Source organism: Ctenopharyngodon idella, chromosome 13 (assembly GCF_019924925.1).
Source record: "Ctenopharyngodon idella isolate HZGC_01 chromosome 13, HZGC01, whole genome shotgun sequence".
NCBI lineage: Eukaryota > Metazoa > Chordata > Actinopteri > Cypriniformes > Xenocyprididae > Ctenopharyngodon > Ctenopharyngodon idella.
In genome coordinates this window covers 27068156-27089664 of record NC_067232.1, presented here as the reverse complement: position 1 = coordinate 27089664, position 21509 = coordinate 27068156, and the positions used below count along the sequence as shown (strand labels likewise).

Here is a 21509-nt window from a genome sequence, read left to right as displayed (position 1 = left end):
ACAGAATATATAAAAGTTCATGTTGAACTAAATGCCAGATTTTATTAAAAATTAAAAAAAAGAGAAAGAAATAAAAGAAAAAGATCTTATACATAATGCAGGACTTTTAATTATAAACAAGCCTAAAATACACCAGGGTTCTTATTTTGAAATGTCTGTGCTTTACTACTACCACTTGCTCATTCAGAGATGGAGATAAAATATGCACTCTTAAATATTCAGCATATAACAATATAAACACTGTCATATTGGATCAAGAGTAGATCATAATAAACAGCTTGGCATAAATAATTGCACACTATTCATTGTTTGCAAACTGCTCTGAAACAATAAGCCTGGGGAACGTGCAAAATCACCATGTTTTGACTTTAAACATGCAGCGCTCACATTTATTTAAACGGTTCAGTTCACATTATCAGGCTGTACTGCACATTTTTGCAAACATTATCCCATGCAGACAACATTTACATACAGTATGCATACTGCACAAATAATATAAATAGTATGATAGCATGCTATTCTGAACATTAAAAAAAAAAAAAAAAGCATGCATAACATCAACCAGTAGAGCAATAACAGCTCATTTAGATGACAAACAGAAACGCACCAGATCACTTTTTCTTGCTTTCAGGAGCTGATCTTCTTGCCTGATTAGAAAGGTATGCTCAGATGTGACAAAATGCGAAATGACTTCATTAATTAGCACTTTTCTGACAACTTGAGAATAAAACTATCATACCGTGTGGTGTGAACACAAACAGAAACATTCTGCTAATGCATCTGAAGGACGCTCGTGAGCTAATGATCGCAAAAATGCATGCATTTATTCAGAGAAAGCTGGTAATTATTTGCTACGTGTAACTCTTTTACACCATTAATACGCATCAGAAGCAGACGATACACCTGCGGCCGTGTGTTTCATGCAGATGCGTGGGCATGAAATGCTGGTGCAATACGGCATAAGAGGAATAGCCTGTCATTTTAATTGAGTCAGAGGAGACGGCTGTGATTAATGGGCCTCTGTCTGGGTTTCTGAGTTTCAGCACAACTGCATGGAGAGAGATGCACGAACACATCTTAGTCAGCACTCAGAGACTGTTGCTGTGGTTACAAGGAGCATCTAAACTTGACCTCCTGAGGGCAACTGCACTAACCATAAGCATAAACGGGTGTGGTGTTAGTGCTGTTTGACAATAATGAGCTTTGATTTTTATGCAATACGCAAAACGTGGACTGTACTAGTGACAAAAAGGTTATCGCATGACCTCTTTAAGGTATTTTCAAGGACAATATAGTACTAGTGATACTTTGCATCAGGGTTATTAACTTAAAACTAAGTATAAACTCTATAAAAGAGTTGCTTGGCCATCACTGACAATGCACTGGTATTTAATCATCTAAAAAGCTATCTTTTGGCTTCATATCTTTGTTGTTTCATTCAACATAAAATTGCTGGGAAGTATTTTCTTTGTTCTCAAAATCATTATACACTTTCTGCACCTTCTGTCCAAATTGACTATATGCACGGTTACTGTACTTCCTGGTTGTTGTTAAGCCAGCTTGGGCATTTCCGGTGAACTGTTAGCTGTCATTCTGTACTCGCTGTACAAAACCATCAGTGGTTGACTTTTTAATGTTGTATTTATTTTTTAATGCACTTATCACACTTTTCTAATTTGCCAATAAACCAGTTTTATTGATTGCAATAAAGACGACGCTAATGGGAATGTTTGATTAAAAAACACGGTGTCTGTAATTAGATACGCACACACACACACAACATTTTTCCAGCACTTCAAATGTTATTTTTAATGTGATGACCACAAACATTATTTGTTCATCCTTCTGAGATTGTCTCTGTTTGTAAAACCAAACATTTCAAGATGTAGGAAATCCAAAATTTGATAGAAAACACTTATTTAAAAATAAAAAAGTCATTACCACTATAACCATCAGATGGCGGCAGAGGACCATTTGTTGTTTCCTGTAATAGTTTTTCACTCAGTTTCGCTTTTGAATAAATATTAAACATTATAAAATCACTAGGTTTAAAAATACATTTTGTCAAGATGAAGTATGAAGTTCTCACAAAGTCTCATGAAAAACAATAACTTTTCTTGTGAATGAATTACACAGAAAGTGAGCACCGCACTATAATCACAGAAGCTGTCAGTCAATGCAGCGCAAGATCAATGATTTTGGCACAATTTTATTCAATGAATCTAGCTAAAGTGCACAACAAATCTTTAGTTTACTTTGTGTTGACACTTTCTTTCACACGAAAGCGTGAAAAATGATGGTCGAATTGAATTTTGCCGAGGAGGAACACTGAGACGCGTCTTTTTTTATGTCATCTTACATTTAAATAAATAAATTAACGCTAGGCCTGACTATTTAAGTGACTATATTCTGATTATAAACTAAGGGCCAGATTTACTAACAGTTTGCATCAGCGCAAACCCTTTTTTGGCATTAAAAAACTACTGTCGGGATTTACCTAAGACACGCAGTATCCATTAATGACATTATAGACATTAAAAAAAATAAATAACAATGACAAAAACGTACTCTTCTATTATTGTTGGTCTTTATTACCTCTTGTCTGTGATTATTACCTATTCTTTTTATCTCCTTTGTAAAGCCTCCTTGAGCAATAGAAAGGCGCTATATAAATAAAAATTATTATTATTATTACAAAAAATAAAGGTTATAAATAAATAAATAAAAACCATAAAATATTTTCGTTACCTTAAAATAAAATAAAAATTTTGCCCAATCCAGTTTTTCCACTTTCGTTTAGTTTAACTTGAAATACTAAAATGAATAAAAACAAAATTAAAATTAATAAAAAATATATAGAAATCAAATAAAAAAAAAAAATTAAAAAATGACACAAACACACAACAAAATCACCAAAACTTTAGCTAAAATGAAAAATGAAAATGCAAAATATAAAATTAAAAACCATTTCAAAATAATAATAAAAGCTATAATTGTGGGGATGTAAAACAGTGTTCATTTAGTATTATTATATATACTAATTAATTACCTGTCAAACTAAAGGAGGGCAGCAACACACTATCGACACACAAACGTTCACCCGACACAGTCTGAGTCTCGTCAATAAGAAATGAAAGGTCTGTCGCTTCAGGAGAGGTGAACACAAAAAGAGACGCATTAGAGTTTATTTTGGTGAGTGAATGTTTGCAGAAACCCAGAGACGAAGCACAGCAAACACACAAAACCTCATCTCTGAAAGCCTTCCAGAACATCACCTGCTCACATTCTCTGCTCCATTTACTCCTCCTCTAATTATATCTCCTCCTATGGACAAATATTTCACCCAACAACGAGTTGCCCGGGATAGAAGTGCCCAAGTAAAGCAGGAGCACTACAGCATTAATGGATGTAAACAGCTTCTGAAACAACAGCGAATCCTGTCAACTCGCACCTTCAGCAGTCATTACAGATGATACACTACCGCACCACGGTACTCACTGACAAGGTACATTATACAGCTTTCAAATAACAAAGTCTAAAATAATAAACATTAATAAAGATGTTCTACACCCTAAAATAGTCATTTTTGCAGAAACATTTTTGTTGCTGTGCCTTTAAGATGTCCTCATCACACGTGATATTGACTTACTGTGCACTTGCTCATTAAAATGCATGTGTAATTTTTCCGGTTGCAAACTATAAACATGCCAACAGGTAAAATAACTAACTAACTTGCTCTGAAAGATTTTCTTTATGTTCCTCTCAATAATTAATAATTAATTGCCAATTGATATTTTTGATGCCGCACTGCTGCACTCCATTATGCTCAGTTTGTTGTTAGGATGACAAAATGTTTAAAAAGTTACATTTTTAGGCCGGTCTGCCAAAACTTGGAATTCTCGCAATTCTGACCTTTTTTTTGAATTCTGAATTAACATCTTATAATTCTGACTTTTTTCCTCAGAATTCTGAGAAAAAACAAAATAATTGCGAGATGTAAACCTGCAATTGCGAGTTTTGCGTGGCCTCAGGGATCTAACAGCACTCGTCAGTGTCAAAATTACCGGTCCCACTTTAAATTAGTTGGCCTTAACTACTATGTGCTTACATAAAAAATAAGTACAATGTACTTATTGTGTTCATATTGTATTTGCAAAACACTTTTGCTGCTATTGAGGTGGGATATGGGTAAGGTTAGGGACAGGTTTGGTGGTATGGGTGGGTTTAAGGCTGGGTTAAGGTGTAAGGGATGGGTCAACAGTGTAATTATAAATGTAATTACAGAACTTAATTACAGATGTAATTACATTCAGGTATTTTTAAAATATAAGTACAATGTAAAAACATGTAAACAATAAATGCATTGTATCAAATCAGTTTTCCAGCATCTTTTGCATATTTGAACCCTTTCCAGCAGTGACTGAATGATTTTGTGATCCGTCTTTTCACACTGAGGACAACTGAGGGACTCAAACACAACTATTAAAAAAGGTTCAAACATTCACTGATGCTTCAGAAGGAAACATGATGCATTAAAGGAACACTCCACTTTTTTTGAAAATAGGCTCATTTTCCAACTCCCCTAGAGTTAAACAGTTGAGTTTTACCGTTTTCGAATCCATTCAGCCAATCTCCGGGTCTGGCGGTACCACTTTTAGCATAGCTTAGCATAGTTCATTGAATCTGATTAGACCGTTAGCATCTCGCTCAAAAATGACCAAAGAGTTTCGATATTTTTCCTATTTAAAACTTGACTCTTCTGTAATTACATCGTGTATTAAGACCGACGGAAAATTAAAAGTTGTGATTTTCTAGGCCGATATGGCTAGGAACTATACTCTCATTCCGGCGTAATAATCAAGGAACTTTGCTGCCGTACCATGGCTGCAGCAGGCACAATGATATTACGCAACGTCTCTCACAAATGTCTCCATGGTTGCAAGGCACGCTCCCTGTGCAAGCAGTGGGTCACAGGCGCTGCGTAATATCATTGCACCTGCTGCAGCCATGGTACGGCAGCAAATTTCCTTGATTATTACGCCGGAATGAGAGTATAGTTCCTAGCCATATCGGCCTAGAAAATCACAACTTTTCATTTTCCGTCGGTCTTAGTACACGATGTAACTACAGAAGAGTCAAGTTTTAAATAGGAAAAATATCGAAACTCTTTGGTCATTTTTTAACGAGATGCTAACGGTCTAATCAGATTCAATGAACTATGCTAAGCTATGCTAAAAGTGGTACCGCCAGACCCGGAGATCAGCTGAATGGATTTGAAAACGATAAAACTCAACTGTTTAACTCTAGGGGAGTTAGAAAATGAGCCTATTTTCAAAAAAAGTGGAGTGTTCCTTTAATAGATGTGGGGTGAAAACATGTGGAATTTGAAGATCAAGGTAAATTGTATTTCATTTGTCTTCTGGGAAACATGCAAGTATTTCCTTTGCTTACGAAGAGCAGTACTAAATGAAAAAAAATTATATTCAAGCGAAATAAGAAAAATTTGGACCTCTTCATTTTTGGGACCTGGAGATTTTTTCTGAAGAAAAGAGCTCAGTTTAACTGCTCAGGACAAACAAGAGACTCATGAACAACCATCACAAAACAAAAAAAACAGTCGTAGATCATCTAGGTAACCACACACAGTATTAAGAATCAAGGGTTCACAAACTTTTGAACTGGGTCATTTTAATAAATTACTATTTTTACAAACTATTAATTACTATTACAATACAATTTTTTTGTCTTATGGATTATATGTAAACATCTTACATGTAAAATATCTTACTCAGGACAGTACTAAATAAAAAAAAAATTACATGCATTTTGTATGATCTCTCTTATTTTGTTAAAATTATTAACATTTTCACAGATTCTGCAAGTGGTTCACATACTTTTTCTTGCAACTGTATATAAAAAGTAGACTGAAAGTATACTTTCATATTTTCAGTTTACAAGAAAGTCAAACTAGGAAGGAAGTCAAACATGATCTACAACAGCCACATAAACTAAAAAGACTGATGAAAAGAGGGGAAAACAAAGCTTTTTAAACTACTTTTTTCAAGTAACTAGTAAAGTAATGCATTACTTGTTCAGTTTACAACAAAATATCTAAAGTTACTTTTTCAAATAAGTAACGCAAGTTACTTTTTCACATTTATTGACTGACCGAGGCCTTACTATAGTAGAGTGATGGTAATACCATGGTACTTTGATATTCAAATGTTAGTATTTAAATTGTATTCCAGGGTACTTCAAAGAAATACCATGGTATTACCACGGTGCATGTCCAAAAATAACATAGCAAGTTGCAAAAATATGTACAAATGTTCAAATTATCATGGTAATGTCCAAAAAACATGGTACTACCACAGAATGCTTTGGTACTTTTTTACTTGTTTTATTCCTCATTGTGAGTTAGCATCTCTTACGAATTGTCCCAGAAGTTTTTTCCACTCCATTTAGGAATTCTTTTCAGAAAGTGAGATGTTGACAACAGCTCTTTGTTTTTGCACAAGCTGGGACAAAGACTCACGTTTAAAAATACCATTTAATATGTGGAAATATATTCCTAATTACGCAAGCACCAACCCAACCGCAAACTATAACCCCGACGTGACAAGTGACGCACGCAAACCCTTTTTCTTATGCCCAAAACAGTGATTTGATGGCAGGTATGTGGCAAATATGTGTGTCAGCGTGTTATTACCCTGGTGGGAAGACAAGCTAATAAGACCCTAGCAGGAGCAGCCCGTTCATGTCAAAGATCTTTTGTGTTCTGTATCATATTCGCCCGCTTTGCATATTTAGCATCAACGCTCAGCCTATCATTAGCTCACGATCTCTCTCATCCCGGCACAAAGACGCAGACCAGCCGAGCTCTTTGTTGAGCAAAATGTGTGTGTGTCAAATTAAGCACACGCGTGTAATCCCTGTAACGGCAGGGCGAGAGCTGGCGAGAGTCCCGTTGGCTGTCAGCCGCTTTCTCCTCCTGTTGTTGGACGTGTACAGAAACGAGTAAATGACAGACCACCGCCCGCAATCTCCATCCTGCATATATCCTCATGGGAGGAGAGAACGGCAGAGCCAAGTTGAGGAGATTTTAATGTGCATCTGGTCGTTATCGCCAACTAGTCAGACGATACCAGAACAAGACCAGCGCGTTACCAGTGAATTTACACCAGTGACGGGAGCCAGACATTCTGACAGCTTTCCATTATAAACACTGGATGAATTTCATAAAACATGTCAAAAACACGTCTGGATCATATTGCACCTCAAAGATGAAAGATAAAAGGAAAAAAAAAGAAGAAATTATAATTTGCATGAAGAAAATGAAGCCTATTGTGTATGATAATTAACACTGTTGAATATAAAAGTAAATAAACAAATAATTTGAATTAATAAAAGTGTTTATACATTATTTATGCATGGTAGTATTTGCAGCCTGAATTTAGTTTATTGATTTATTGATTTTACATAAAAAAAAAAGTGTCTGAATATGATGATTTTCATTAATGTAAAGAAAAGATGAAATGATATTTTGCATAATGAAAATGAAGCCTATTGAAGGATAATTAACATTATTGAATATAAAGCTAAATAATTTTTTTTTTAAATAATACAAAACATTCATAACTGTATCAATATAAATTAAAATATGAATAAATTCTTAAGTATTCATACATTATAGCAGTATTTATACATTAAATATAAATTTATGCTATTAATTTTTAAATAAAAAAGATGATTTTTATTAATATAAAAGATTAAATGATATTTTGCATAATGAAAATAAAGCCTCTTGCAAGATTAACATTATTGAATATAAAGCTAAATAAAAAATATATATTTAAAATAATAAATACATTCATAACTGTATCAATATTAATTAAAATATATTTATTCAAATATTCAAACATTCAAAGATTAAATTATATTTTGCATAATGAAAATGAGGATAATTAACATTATTGAATATAAAGCTAAATAAAAAAATATTTAAAATAATAAATACAATACATTCATAACTTTGTACCCTGAATTTAATTTATGCTGATTTTACATAAAAAAAAGTGTCTAAATATGATGATTTTCATTAATGTAAAGAAAAGATGAAATTATATTTTGCATAATGAAGCCTTTTGCAGGATAATATTAAATCTTCATAAAATTAAAGTATTCATAAATTATAGTAGTACTTGTAGATTGAATGTAATTTATGCTATTAATTTTTAAATAAAAAGGATGATTTTCATTAATATAAAAAGTTTAAATTATATTTTGGATAATGAAAATAAAGCCTCTTGCAGGATAATTAACATTATTGATTATAACGATAAATAAATAGAGTACATAAGTGTATCAATATATATTAAAATATTATATAATCTTATATATTATAATATTATATAAATAAATTCTGGGGTACTCATACATTATAATAGTATTTGTGCACTAAAAATAATTTATGCTGATTTTAAATAATAAAAAGAAATGTGTCTGATGTGTTGATTTTCATTTTTTTCGAATTAATTTTGCTATGAAATATGATCCATTTTTTGAGATTCAATAATTCAACATAATCAATAATAGAGCTGTTTTCAATAACGATTCAATGTCAGAGGGAAATGTGTACAGTAATTTGGTTGAAAACACAATTTAAGGAGACACTGGCAGCAAATGTGAGGAATAGAGATATCAACTCTATATAAATCAATATAGAAACATATGAAGCTGAAACATATGAAGAAATGGCTCCCCCCGGTGTCAGCAAAAAATACACTGCGACTCTTCAAGGTCTCAGTCTCATTAATAGTGTCTATACTGTGTGTCGTTTGTGTTACGATGTTACTCACCGGACTGGGCTTCCCTCTCCTGCAGCTCCAGTTTGATCTGGTTGTGTTGCTCCTTCATGCGGGTCAGATCGTCTCCACTTCCTGTGCTCAGCGCCTGCAGTTTCCTCACCAGCCCCTCCAGACGATCTCTCTCTCCGTACACGCTCCTGATTTCTGCCTTCAGCTCTTTTGCACTGCCGAAGTCATTTCCTGAAGCAGGAACGAAAGAAAAAGAGGCATGCAAATGTACATCATAATAGTTAAAAAACATCAAAAGATCAAAAAGCCACCAGAAACAGGCAACTTTGTCATCTCATATTCTGCAAACTATGATTTGGGACACAAACTCGCATACTACATAATACAGATAGCATGCAAATCAGGATGCAGTCAGGGACACCTGCACATGTTACTGACAATCCTCATTTTGACTGCGTGAGATTCTCCAGCTTTGTCGTTGTTAAGCTGTTAAAGCTCCGCCCTCTTCTGGAAAGGGGGCGGGAGCAGCAGCTCATTTGCATTTAAAGGGACACACACAAAAACGGCGTGTTTTTGCTCACACCCAAATAGGGGCAAATTTGACAAGCTATAATAAATGATCTGTGGGGTATTTTGAGCTGAAACTTCACAGACACATTCTGGGGTCACCAGAGACTTATATTACATCTTGTGAAAGGGGCATTACAGGTCACCTTTAATATTTTTATCCAGCAAGGATGCATTAAATTGATCAAAAGTAACAGTAATTTCTAATTAGACATTTATTATATTCCAAAAGATACTAATATCAAATAAATGCTGTTCTTTTGAACTTTGTATTCAACAAAGAATCCTAAAATAAAAATATTAAGCAGTATAATATTCAACATTGATAACAATAAGAAAGTCACTTTGGATAAAAGCTGAATAAATGTGAATGGGTCATTGACGGTTTTTAAAAGTGTCAAATAATATAATGGAGATATAATTAATTATGAAGTTTTATTAAGTGTTAACAATGAGATTATGTGGTTTTTATAATCAATTAACACTGCTTTTGTCATTTTTTACAAGATGGACAAAATTTGTCACCAAAAAAGTAATTCGGTTTAACCAAAATTTCGGTTTTACCGAATGACGATATTTTCAAACAATGCTAACAGGCTGATATCTAGCTAGCTAGCAAAAGGACAATCAAACATTTTATATTTAGTACAAGTTTTTAAAATATTACAACATTTTCCATGTTTTATAGCGGTTGTACCAAATGACCTGATATTTCGGGACATGTGTATGAACAAGTGAAAACATGAATTTTTCAAATAGTTAAAAGAGAGTTAGTTACTTTGCTTCACGACCATGTGGTCCTTTGAAGGTGTCTGAATGATGTCACATGATATTGACCACATGACTTGATCCAAAATGGTCCCTTTATATTGGTTACTCCGAATGACATCAATGAAATTCATTTTTCCGGACATTCTTTCTCATAACAAAGCAACGACTTCTACACTTAATTTTAACACCATTTTGCACTATGTTGATATATGATATTATAAAATCATGCCAGAATAAAAAATATTATTACATTTTAACTATTTTAATCACAAATGAACGGTTGGATGGTTAAACCGAATGACCTTTTGAAATCTTTAAAATACCTTTATATGTAGCAAAATATAATTAAAACCTTTTGGATTCAATAGAAGAGATCTAGTTGTACTACCTTACATACTTTGGATGTCATATCTTTGTGTTTTATTATTGTTATCAAGGCCTTTAGACAAAAAAAAATGACCCGTCACGTCATTGACCCAAATATAAGTAATGTTTCTTGAGCAGCAAATCAGCATATCAGAATGATTTCTGAAGGATCATGTGACACTGAAGACTGGAGTAATGATGCAGCTTTGATCACAGGAATAAATTACATTTTACAATATATTCACATTGAAAATAGCTATTTTAATTTGAAATAATATTTCACAATTTTTCAACTGTATTTTTAATCAAATAAATCCAGCCTTGGTGAGCAGAAGAGACTTTTGAGACTTTTATAGGCAGTACTATCAGTCATGAGTTCCTAGAAATATCTCAGTGGAGGACAGGCTGTACTCTCTGAGTCCTGTCATTCTGTATTGTCTAGCGTTGTGGAGCACAAAGTGACAGTGACATTTGAAACAGCCACGGGAGGCGACGGGCCGCTGCTCTCAGGGTTCAGAGAAGTACAGAAAGTGAGCAGAGGTGCGGCGGTACCTGAGATGGCCGCGAGCTTCGCCTCATGGAGGGCCAGCAGCTGCGTTTCACTCTCGCTGACCTTCCGTCGCAGACTGCCGGCCAATCTCTGACTCATCACCACCTGAACGAAGAGAAAGAGAAGTTACACACCTGGAGGAAAGGAGCAGTCACAAAAAGTTAAAAAATAACATTAAATTGTGTTGAAAATACGAAATGTGACACATTTTTCATTTCCTCTCATTTCACATCATGAATACTGCATGCTAATGCACGACAGCTGTTAATATTCTGATATTTATTCATGTGGAAAACTCAAATTATGCTGCTAAAATGTTCAGAAAGCGAAGGGCACGCAGAGGTTAGAGTTTCACAAGGACTTCTGTCAACAGTCTCACGTTGGATGATTTTAGTTTCTTATTTCATAAGAAGTGTGACTTTTCTAATAAGAGTGAGAGTTTCTTGACTCTAATTCATATTTATAATATCTTAAATAAAATGTTATGACATTTTTCTGTTAAGAGAATGTCTTGCATAAAATAAAAGAAAAATCTAAAATACACATAAAGTTTCTTTGTTAAGAGTAAAAAAATAAAGGAAATTAAATAAAAAAATAAAATACAACATATATTTGTGCCACATATTTTTTGTAAGAGAACGTCTAATAAAAATAAAATAAAATATGTGGCACAAATGTACGTTGTATTTTATTTTTTTATTTTATTTCATGTCAAATTTTATGTGGCACAAATTTGTGTTGTATTTAGGATATTTATTTATTTAATTTATGTTTTATTTTATTTTATTTAAGATACCCTTCACAAAAAAAAAAAAAATTGTGGCACAAATGTATGTTGTATTTAATTTAATTGTATTATATATATATATATATATATATATATATATATATGTAATTTTATTTTATTTATTGTATTTTTTGTATTTTATTTTATTTTTCTTTTAAGATAATATATAAAATAAAATAAAAATCTAAAATACAACATACATTTGTTCTGCATAAAGTTTCTTTGTTATGAATAAACAAAATAAAAAAATAAAAAAATTAATTAATTAAATTAAAACCTTAAATACAACATACATTTGTGCCACAAAAAAAGTTTGTTAGGAGAACAACTTAATAAAATAAAATAAATAAAACAAAATAACATCTGTGCCACATAAAATGTTTTGTTAAGAGAATATCTTGTAAAATAAAAAAAAATGTTGTATTTTATTTTATTATTTTATTTAAGATATTCTCTTAAAAAAGTTTATGTGGCACAAATTTATGTTGTACAGGATTTTTATTATTTTTATTCTAATTTATTTATATTTTCTTCATTTTTGTTTTATTTTTATTTTTTTAAGATACTCAACAAAAAATGTGTATGTATTGTATTTAAGAATTTTTTATTTTATTTTACTTTTCTGTTAAGAGAATATATAAAATAAAATTAAAAATTAAATTAAAAAAATAAAATAAAATAAAATAAAATCTTAAACACAGCATACACCGAACATGCCACAGAACATTCTGGAAGCCGGTAATCATGGACCAGATGCCACAGTAGACACAACGGACCTCCCGACGTGAAAGCGGTTGAGAGACGCAGCCAGACGTGCCACGGCTGTGCCATCAGATAATGGCGTACCAGAGGGCAAAGTCACACTGTGCCATTTTTCAGGCAGCTCATCTCCTCTCAGATCCACCCGCGGTGCCAACACACACTCTGAGCCTGAGGCTCACACTGCAGCCACACCGATCCCCCACACACACACACACACTCTGAGAGCTAAATGACAATTTCCCATGCTGCTCACAGGAGGAAAGCAGCTCATTTTGTCTCAGATTGCGGTGGGAGCGCCGACACATGCTAACTAACCAAACTCTCACACACATCACAATTTATTGCAACAGGAACTGGTGACTTTTGGACTGACACCAGTACAGTTATTTTCCAAAAATAACCTGAAACGTGCTGTGACTTATATTCCAATGTGACTTGTATAATGCAATTAAAAGTGCATTGTCCCGAATGAGCCCAAGTTTAGGTGTATAACATATTTAAGGGGCGTGTCCACTCATGAGGGGGGAGGTGCCTGTGCTGCATAGGAATCTGGGGGCGGAGCTATAAAGATAGGGGCGTGTTTGTTTTGGTGATTTCAAATGTCAACAGTGTTTTTAACTGAATCTTGTTAAATGTAGTGTTGACTGGTTAGTACAGACTAGGTCACGAACAGATGATTAAGATGTGGACTTACTTTAGACGTTGCCTCTTTGATGGACAAACTCAGTGTTCGCTCCTGCTCCTGAAGTCTGAAAGGTAAATAATCCATGTCAGTAATGCTGAAAATAATGAGATTTAAACATTAATTGTCATATATTTTACAATAATAAATAATGCCATTGTGGAGGGACAGCAGCTGCATTTTTTTATTGAGAGTAAAAAAAGTAAAAAAAATTAAATTAAATAAAAATCTGAAATACGACATATATTTGTGCCACATTATTTTTTTTGTAAGAGAACATCTAATAAAAATAAGATAAGACGTATTTTATTTTATTTCATGTAAGATATTTTCTTAAAAAGTTTACGTGGCACAACTTTGTTGTATTTAGGATTTTTATGTATTTATTAATTTTATTTTATTTAAGATACTCTTTACAAAAAAAAAAAAAGTGTGGCACAAATGTATGTTGTATTTAATTAAATTTTATTATATATATATATATGTAATTTTATTTTATTCATTGTATTTTTTTATTTTATTTTACTTTTCTGTTAAGATAATATATAAAACAAAAGTAAAATCTAAAATACAACACATTTGTTTCTTTGTTAAAAGTAAACAAAATAAAAAATAATAATAAAATAAGTTAAAATCTTAAATACAACATACATTTGTGCCACATAAATTCGTTTGTTAGGAGAACATCTTATTAAAATAAAATAAAATAAAATAACTGTGCCACATAAAATGTTTTAAGAGAATATCTTAATCAAATAAAATGTGGCACAAATGTATGTTGTATTTTATTTTATTTTGTTATTTTATTTTATTTAAGACATTGTGACACAAATTTATGTTGTATGTAGGATTTATATTATTTTTATTCAATCTATTATTTATTTATTTATATTTTTTCCATTTATGTTTTACTTTATTTAAGATACTCTTAACAAAAAATGTGCATGTATTGTATTTAAGATTTTTTTTTTATTTTATTTTATTGTATTTTTACTTTTCTGTTAAGAGAATACATAAAATAAAATAATAAAAATTAAAGTAAAATAATAAAAATTTAAGTAAAATAAAAAAATAACATAAAATAAAGTAAAATAAAATGAAATAATGAGATTTGAACATTAAAGTCATATAGTGCCAAATAGTAATAATGGTCCTTGATTTTGCAAACAGCACTAATAAACACAAGTAAGCAAGTACTATTGTATAACAGGTTGTGAGTGTTTAAATAAAGCATTAAATATAAATGCATAAAGCGCCTCCTGCTGGTTATAAACAGATCCCTCTTCAGATTAATAAGATATCAGTAACACATCTCAGACTAAGAAAAGGTTTAAAATGTCAGCTATTCTTCTTAAACATTACGTGCAGGTTTTGGACAAGCGTCTGGATCCTGAAAGCAATAAAAATTCATAACCGTGCTGAAAAGTGTCTCGTTTCCAGAAGGCCCAGGTAAAAACTCAATAGAAGAGAGATGTAGGGAGAGAGGATTGCATGAGCAAAAATAGCACTGAAGAGTCCGTGTGGACTCAGCTGCTTCTCCTCAAAACTCGCTTTAAAATCGGCCCTCGCAGGAGAAAATAAATCAATCTCTCAGCAGGGTTTGTTTAGCTCAGCTCAATGTTATGACCTCAATCTGCACCGTACCTCCAATAAATCTACATATGCATCAAAATCAATCTGTGAGAGACCAAACAGAGTCATGCAATCTAGAGTTCAATATTTCTCTGCTCGGAGGCAGACGTTTCGTTGCCCTTTGTTCTTTCACCAGAAAGTCTCCCTGAAACTCCTCCAAAAACTGAAGCCACTGAAGATGAGATTCGACTGAAGCATGTCAATCTCAAAATGTCACGGCTGACTGGCACATCTAACGTCATGACAGTGAACTGTACTGTACACTTAAAATGTCACCTGTCGTTTCTGTTCTGCCCTGACCAGATGGACAGAAGAAGAAATTATACAAAAATTACAGCAAAGAGGTCAAAAAGAAGAGAGTTTTTAATATTACCGGCTCTCACTGATGGTATCACAAAGGTATCAGATTATATACTCGAACTTCCACTTGTAATTATATAATTCTTTAATAAACCTGATGGCATAATGACATTAATAAAGCAGATAGCTCTAGATCTTATGAGTCAGCTGATATATCTATGAATGCACATCAATAATAATAATAAAAAATTTAAATAATATATTAATATTTTAATTCTTAAAATATTATATTTTAATACATTATATTAAAAATGAATTATATTATATAAAATTATTATTATTATTATTATTATTATTATTATTATCAACAATAATAATAATAATAATAAATCAATAGTAAATCATAAATAATCATTGTTATCATCAATAATAATAACAATAATAATAGTAAATCAACAGTAAATCATGATTCATATTTAAATACATTAAAATATTATAATATATTGTAATAGATTATATTAAATGAGTACAATTATCTATAATAATAACAATAATGGTAGTAAATCAATAGTGAAGTCATTATTTATTAGTGTTATTATTATTACTATTATTATCATAATCATCATCATCATCAAATATTTTATAATATTATAATATATTTTAATAGATTATATGAAATCAATACAATTATTATCTATAATAATAATAATAATAATAAAAGATTTAATAGTAAATCAATTGTAAAGCATAAATCATTCTTTATTAGTGTTGTTATTATTATTACTATTATTATTATCATCATCAAATTTATTAAAATATTATAAAATATTTTAATTATATAAAATAAATACAATTATTATCTATAATAATAACAATAAGGGTAGTAAATCAATAGTGAATCATAATAAGTCATTATTTATTAGTGTTATTATTACTATTATTATCATAATTATCATCATCATCATCGAATTTACTATAATATATTTTAATAGATTATATGAAATCAATGCAATTATTATCTATAATAATAATAATAATAATAATAAAAGATTTAATAGTAAATCAATTGTAAAGCATAAATCATTCTTTATTAGTTTTATTATTACTATTATTATCATTATCAAATTTATTAAAATATTATAAAATATTTTAATAATTATATTAAATAAATACAATTATTTTCTGTAATAATAGTAGTAGTAGTAAATCAAGTAGTAAAGCATAATAAATTACTCTTTATTAGTGTTGTTATTATTACTGTTATCATCATCATTATCAAATGTAAGAAAATATTATATTATAAAATATTTTAATAAATTATATTAAATAAATACAATTATTATCTATAATAACAATAATAGTAGTAAATCAACAGTAAAGCATAATAAATCGTTCTTTATTAGTGTTGTTGTTATTATTACTATTATCATCATCATCAAATTTATGAAAATATTCTAATATATTTTATTAAATTATATTAAATACAATAACAATAGCAACAGTAATAATTCAATAGTTAAGCATAATAAATCATTCTTTATTAGTGTTATTATTATTACTACTGTTATCATCATCATCATCATCAAATGTATGAAAATACTCTAATATATTTTAATAAATTATATTAAATAAATTATTATCTATAATAATAATTAGTAAATTGATAGTAAATCATAATAAATTATTCTTCATTAATATTATTATAATTATCATCATCATCAATAATAAAAATAACCAATCAATATCAAATCATTTTAATAATAATAAACAATAACTATTATTATTCTTGTTGTTATTGATAACAACAAAAATCATTATTATTATTTCTGTTGGTGTTTTGTTATTATTATCAACAATATTAATAAAATAAATTATTATTATTAATTCACTTTCTAAACTTTCTAATCATCCACTCCCTTGCAAACCTCATTTACATGTGCACTTTTTCAAACATAGTGCCTTAAAATGCATTGTGGTCCATTAGTGATGTCAGGTTTGAATGTGTATGAGACCAGCTGAGGGGAAAAGTTCAGCTCATAATGACTCCAGACTCCAGTAAGTGATGCTCAACCTCCAGAAGTGTGAGTAAATAAACCCTAAAAGAGTGTTTCGCGCACACACTAAATATTTGTTCCTCAATCACTTTCCCATATTTCCCCTCACCTGATGATCTCTGCTGGTGGAGACAAGCTGATCAGCGGCCGATGTTCAGAGGCGATCATGTCGTCCAGCGCTCGACCCGTCAGACGCAGCTGAGCCGAATCACAGGCTCTCAGGACGGGCCCCTCGAGCTCCTCCACCTCCAGCTGCATCTCCACAGCTCTGCTCTGCTCCTGCAGCTCCTCCAGCCGCCGCTGAAGCTCACACATCTCCTTCTGTACGAGCACAACACATCCTTCAACTTACAACCCATTACAAAGTCTTGAACAGCAATGCATACTTCTTATTCAAGCAATAAGTTAATATGCATATGTTATGCTCTCAATAATCATATATCAGCGATGATCATATATTTGTGTTCACCTGAATCCTCTGTTTTTTCTCTAACAGCTTCTCCCGTGTTTGAGGTCGAATCTGAGAGCTGCTTGATCCCTGATCGTCACTCACTTCACCATTTTGCCTGTTTGAAAACATGTGTTTATAATCACCCGCATGATTAGAAACGTCTTGCTATCGTTAACTAAAACCATTTAAAATAATGTTTGGTAACTGAAATAAAGCTGACATAAAATAAAATGTAAATATTTCATGAAAAACAAACTTTAAAGAAATAAATTTAAAAGAAATAATTGAGAAAATGGCAACTAACTGAAATAAAATAAGTACTAAATTTACTAAAACTGAATTAAAAATACATAAAAGCTATATAGAGATATTTAAAATAAAAAAAACTACTAAAATGTAAACAAATGAAATATACTGTAAATATAAATAGCTAATTCAAAATAATAAATGTATTATAATATATTTAAATAATTAATATACAAATGTATTAAATATAATAATAACAATAATGGTAGTAAATCAATAGTGAATCATTATTTATTAGTGTTATTATTATTACTATTATTATCATAATCATCATCATCAAATTTATTATAATATTATAATATATTTTAATAGATTATATGAAATCAATACAATTATTATCTATAATAATAATAAAAGATTGAATAGTAAATCAATTATAAAGCATAAATCATTTTAAAGAAATATTTAAAAATCAAAATTCAAAATAAATGTATTATAATATATTTAAATAATTAATATATAAATATATTGAATATTATAGTATATGCTAATCAATTATATTTAATACATATATACAGTTGTTATGAATAATAATACTAATTCTTTATTATGAAATGAAATATGTATATATAAAAATAAAAGCCAATTCAAAATATAAATAAATACTATAATAGCACATAAATAATATTAAAATAACACTAAATCTGTGTCACTTCTAATCAGTGTCTCAATGATTATAGTGAATTAATTTTTTTTTTACAGCTGGTTAAATATATTATGAATTTACGCGTGACCTTTCCAACATGATTACGTAATGTGTGGCGCATCACAAAGTAGTGCAAGACGAGCATTTGTGGTTAAAAAGTATATAATTTTTTATTTTTTTTAGAAAATGGCCGATGGTTTCTCTAGATAAGACTCTTTTTCCTCGTCTGGGATCGTGTAGAGCTCTTTGAAGCTGCACTGAAACTGACATTTGGACCTTCAACCCGTTGAACCCCAGTGAAGTCCACTATATGGAGAAAAATCCTGGAATGTTTTCCTCAAAAACCTTCATTTCTTTTCGACTGAAGAAAGAAAGACATGAACATCTTGGATGACATGGGGGTGAGTAAATTATCAGGACATTTTAATTCAGAAGTGAACTAATCCTTTAAGCATTATTACTCTAGTGTTGTTTCTTTGATGAGTGTCTCTGAGCTACAGCCGCCAAACTGTACAAAGATAAACATTTGGAAACAATACGCAACAGGAAGTGCTGTTTAGACACATTCCTCTAGCACTGCCGCCCCACCTGTTTGTTTTCCTGTTCTAAAGGGTTATTTCTGAAACTACCATCATCTAACCAGCCTTCAAATACAATAGAGTGAAGTACAGTATTAGAGAACATCAAGTCGGATTAGATTTTTTTTTAGTGGAACTGATCCTTTTATTCAGCAAGAATGCACTAAATTGATCAAAAGTAACAGTAAAAACATTTATAATGTTACAAAAGATTTCTATTTCAAATAAACGCTGTTCTTTTGAACTTTCTATTCATCAGAGAATCCTGAAAAATAAAATATGAAGCGGTTTTCAACATTGATAATAATCAGAAATGTTTCTTGAGCAGCAAATCATCATATTAGAATGATTTCTGAAGGATCATGTGACGCTGAAGACTGGAGTAATGATGCTGAAAATACAGCTTTGATCACAAATCACAATTTTACAATAGAAAACAGTGATTTTAATTTGGAATGTTTAATTTTTTACTGTATTTTTTGCTGAAATAAATGCATCTTACCATTACCAAACATTTGAACAGTTAAAAAAGTTCTCAAAATGAATGAAGGCATGATTTCCAAACCTGCAGTCCGCATCTGTCCTGCGGAGGGCGCTGTGCACGGCTGTCCTGAGACGCTCCAGAAATCCAGTGACCTCAGGATGTCTGGATGGGAGACCAGGCTTAAGTGTCGCTCTCTCTTTCCGCAGTTCCTCCAATTTCTTCCCAAAGCGCTCGGCTGAACACACAAACACTATTTAGACTTGTCTTTCTTTGACGGAGTAAAGCTCAAGCCAAACACAAATGTACACCTGTTTCCGGTCAATTTAGGTCAAACTCAATACAAAAACATTATAAAAATGCTAAATTCATCCTGCGTCAAAATAAATATTCATAACAAACACAGACAGATTTATCGGCTAATATATCGGTTATCGGCTTTCAAATATAAAGAATTATCGGTTATCAGCATCGGCCAAGATTTTCATATCGGTGCATCTCTAATTATTTTATGTTGCTTTATATTATGTATGATATGTATGTACTTTGTACAGCACTTTGGTCAGCTTAGCCATGTTTAGAAATGCTATATAAATAAATTCTATTTACTTGCTATTTAATTTTAAAAACAGCCAAATACCATCATTTAAATCGACGCTGCAGGAAATGTCTGTGTTTGAGAGTATAAGACAGCATAAAACAAACACAACTGACCCACTTTACACACACACACACACACAGAGAGATCAGGGTCTGGGAAAAGTCCAGTTATGTAAGTCACAAGGTTTGTTGGGCTCTAAAGAGGGGAAAAAGGCTTCCAGCTGACAAATGTAGGTCAATCATCTGATCAAATTGAAGAAGTAGTTTTACAAGATCACATGGTGAAGATGTAGAGGGACTCTTTTGGGTAACTAATGAAGTAAGAGATATAGAAATTAAGACTATTTTCTTTCCATAATAAAATAAAACCATACAAGTCATGTCTCCATGAAAAGCACACTGGTACTGCATGATGACCAGCAGATGGCGCTGTTTGACAATGAATCACAGAACTGTCTGAAAGTTATGGACTATTAATAATGTACTACATACTGTACAGTAAATACAGTGTACTGTCTAATACTGTTTAAAAATAGCATGTGAAACAGCACACATGCAAGATAAAGATTTATTTTCCCAGCATTAAAGTCAATCATGATTCATGAGGGCCTATTTCATTATAACTTTTATTATTACATTATATACGATTCAGAGTAAAAAATAACATATTAAGCTTACACTGTAAGAAACAAAACAGAAATAAATGGTTAAATCACAGTTATTTGTGTGACAATTAATCGCAAGCACAAACTTCATGTGACAGGCGTAAATATTCTTGCTCTCAAGTGAGCAATCACAAGATAATGTGTTTGGTCTGGTTTGAGGTCATCATTGCTGAGTATGGACAATCAGCCGGGAGTGTTTGGGTGTGTTAACACGCCACATAAATGTGTTGAAACTGTTTTTGTCTTCTGTCATCAGCTGTGGACTTATTTGGACATAAACTGGGCTGAAATTCACAGATACTTTATGGAGTAGGAACATCCTTTAAGATTAAAATGTGAAGCAATGACAAGTTATTTTTGATGGTGCATTAAAGGTGCAGTACACAATTTCTGAGAATCATTGTTGAACACTGTTGATATTTCAACTCAAACAAACACACCCCTCCCTTCACTGCTCCTCCCCCAAAATACACAATCACACAATGCAAGAGTGGA

At 31.3% G+C, this 21509-nt stretch overlaps 1 protein-coding gene and 1 long non-coding RNA gene across 6 annotated transcripts in view; one reads left to right on the top strand and one right to left on the bottom strand.

Moving 5' to 3' along the window:
- Positions 1-21509, bottom strand: part of disc1 (DISC1 scaffold protein) — a 57215-nt gene that overhangs the window by 24629 nt on the left and 11077 nt on the right. For all 5 annotated transcript variants that reach the window (XR_007933168.1, XM_051916690.1, XM_051916692.1 and 2 more), the window contains 6 exons: positions 19834-19987; positions 17757-17853; positions 17397-17608; positions 13314-13368; positions 11073-11175; positions 8859-9047 (listed from right to left, as the gene is read on the bottom strand). Coding sequence is in view for 4 of the 5 variants with exons in the window: in XM_051916690.1 (XP_051772650.1) it covers positions 8859-9047; positions 11073-11175; positions 13314-13368; positions 17397-17608; positions 17757-17853; positions 19834-19987 (810 nt within the window). In the remaining variant the exon portion in view is untranslated. The remainder of the gene's footprint in view (positions 1-8858; positions 9048-11072; positions 11176-13313; positions 13369-17396; positions 17609-17756; positions 17854-19833; positions 19988-21509) is intronic.
- On the top strand, positions 18422-21411 carry LOC127524824 (uncharacterized). The gene is made up of 2 exons (XR_007933171.1): positions 18422-19091; positions 19840-21411. It is a non-coding gene; the product is annotated as an uncharacterized LOC127524824 (long non-coding RNA).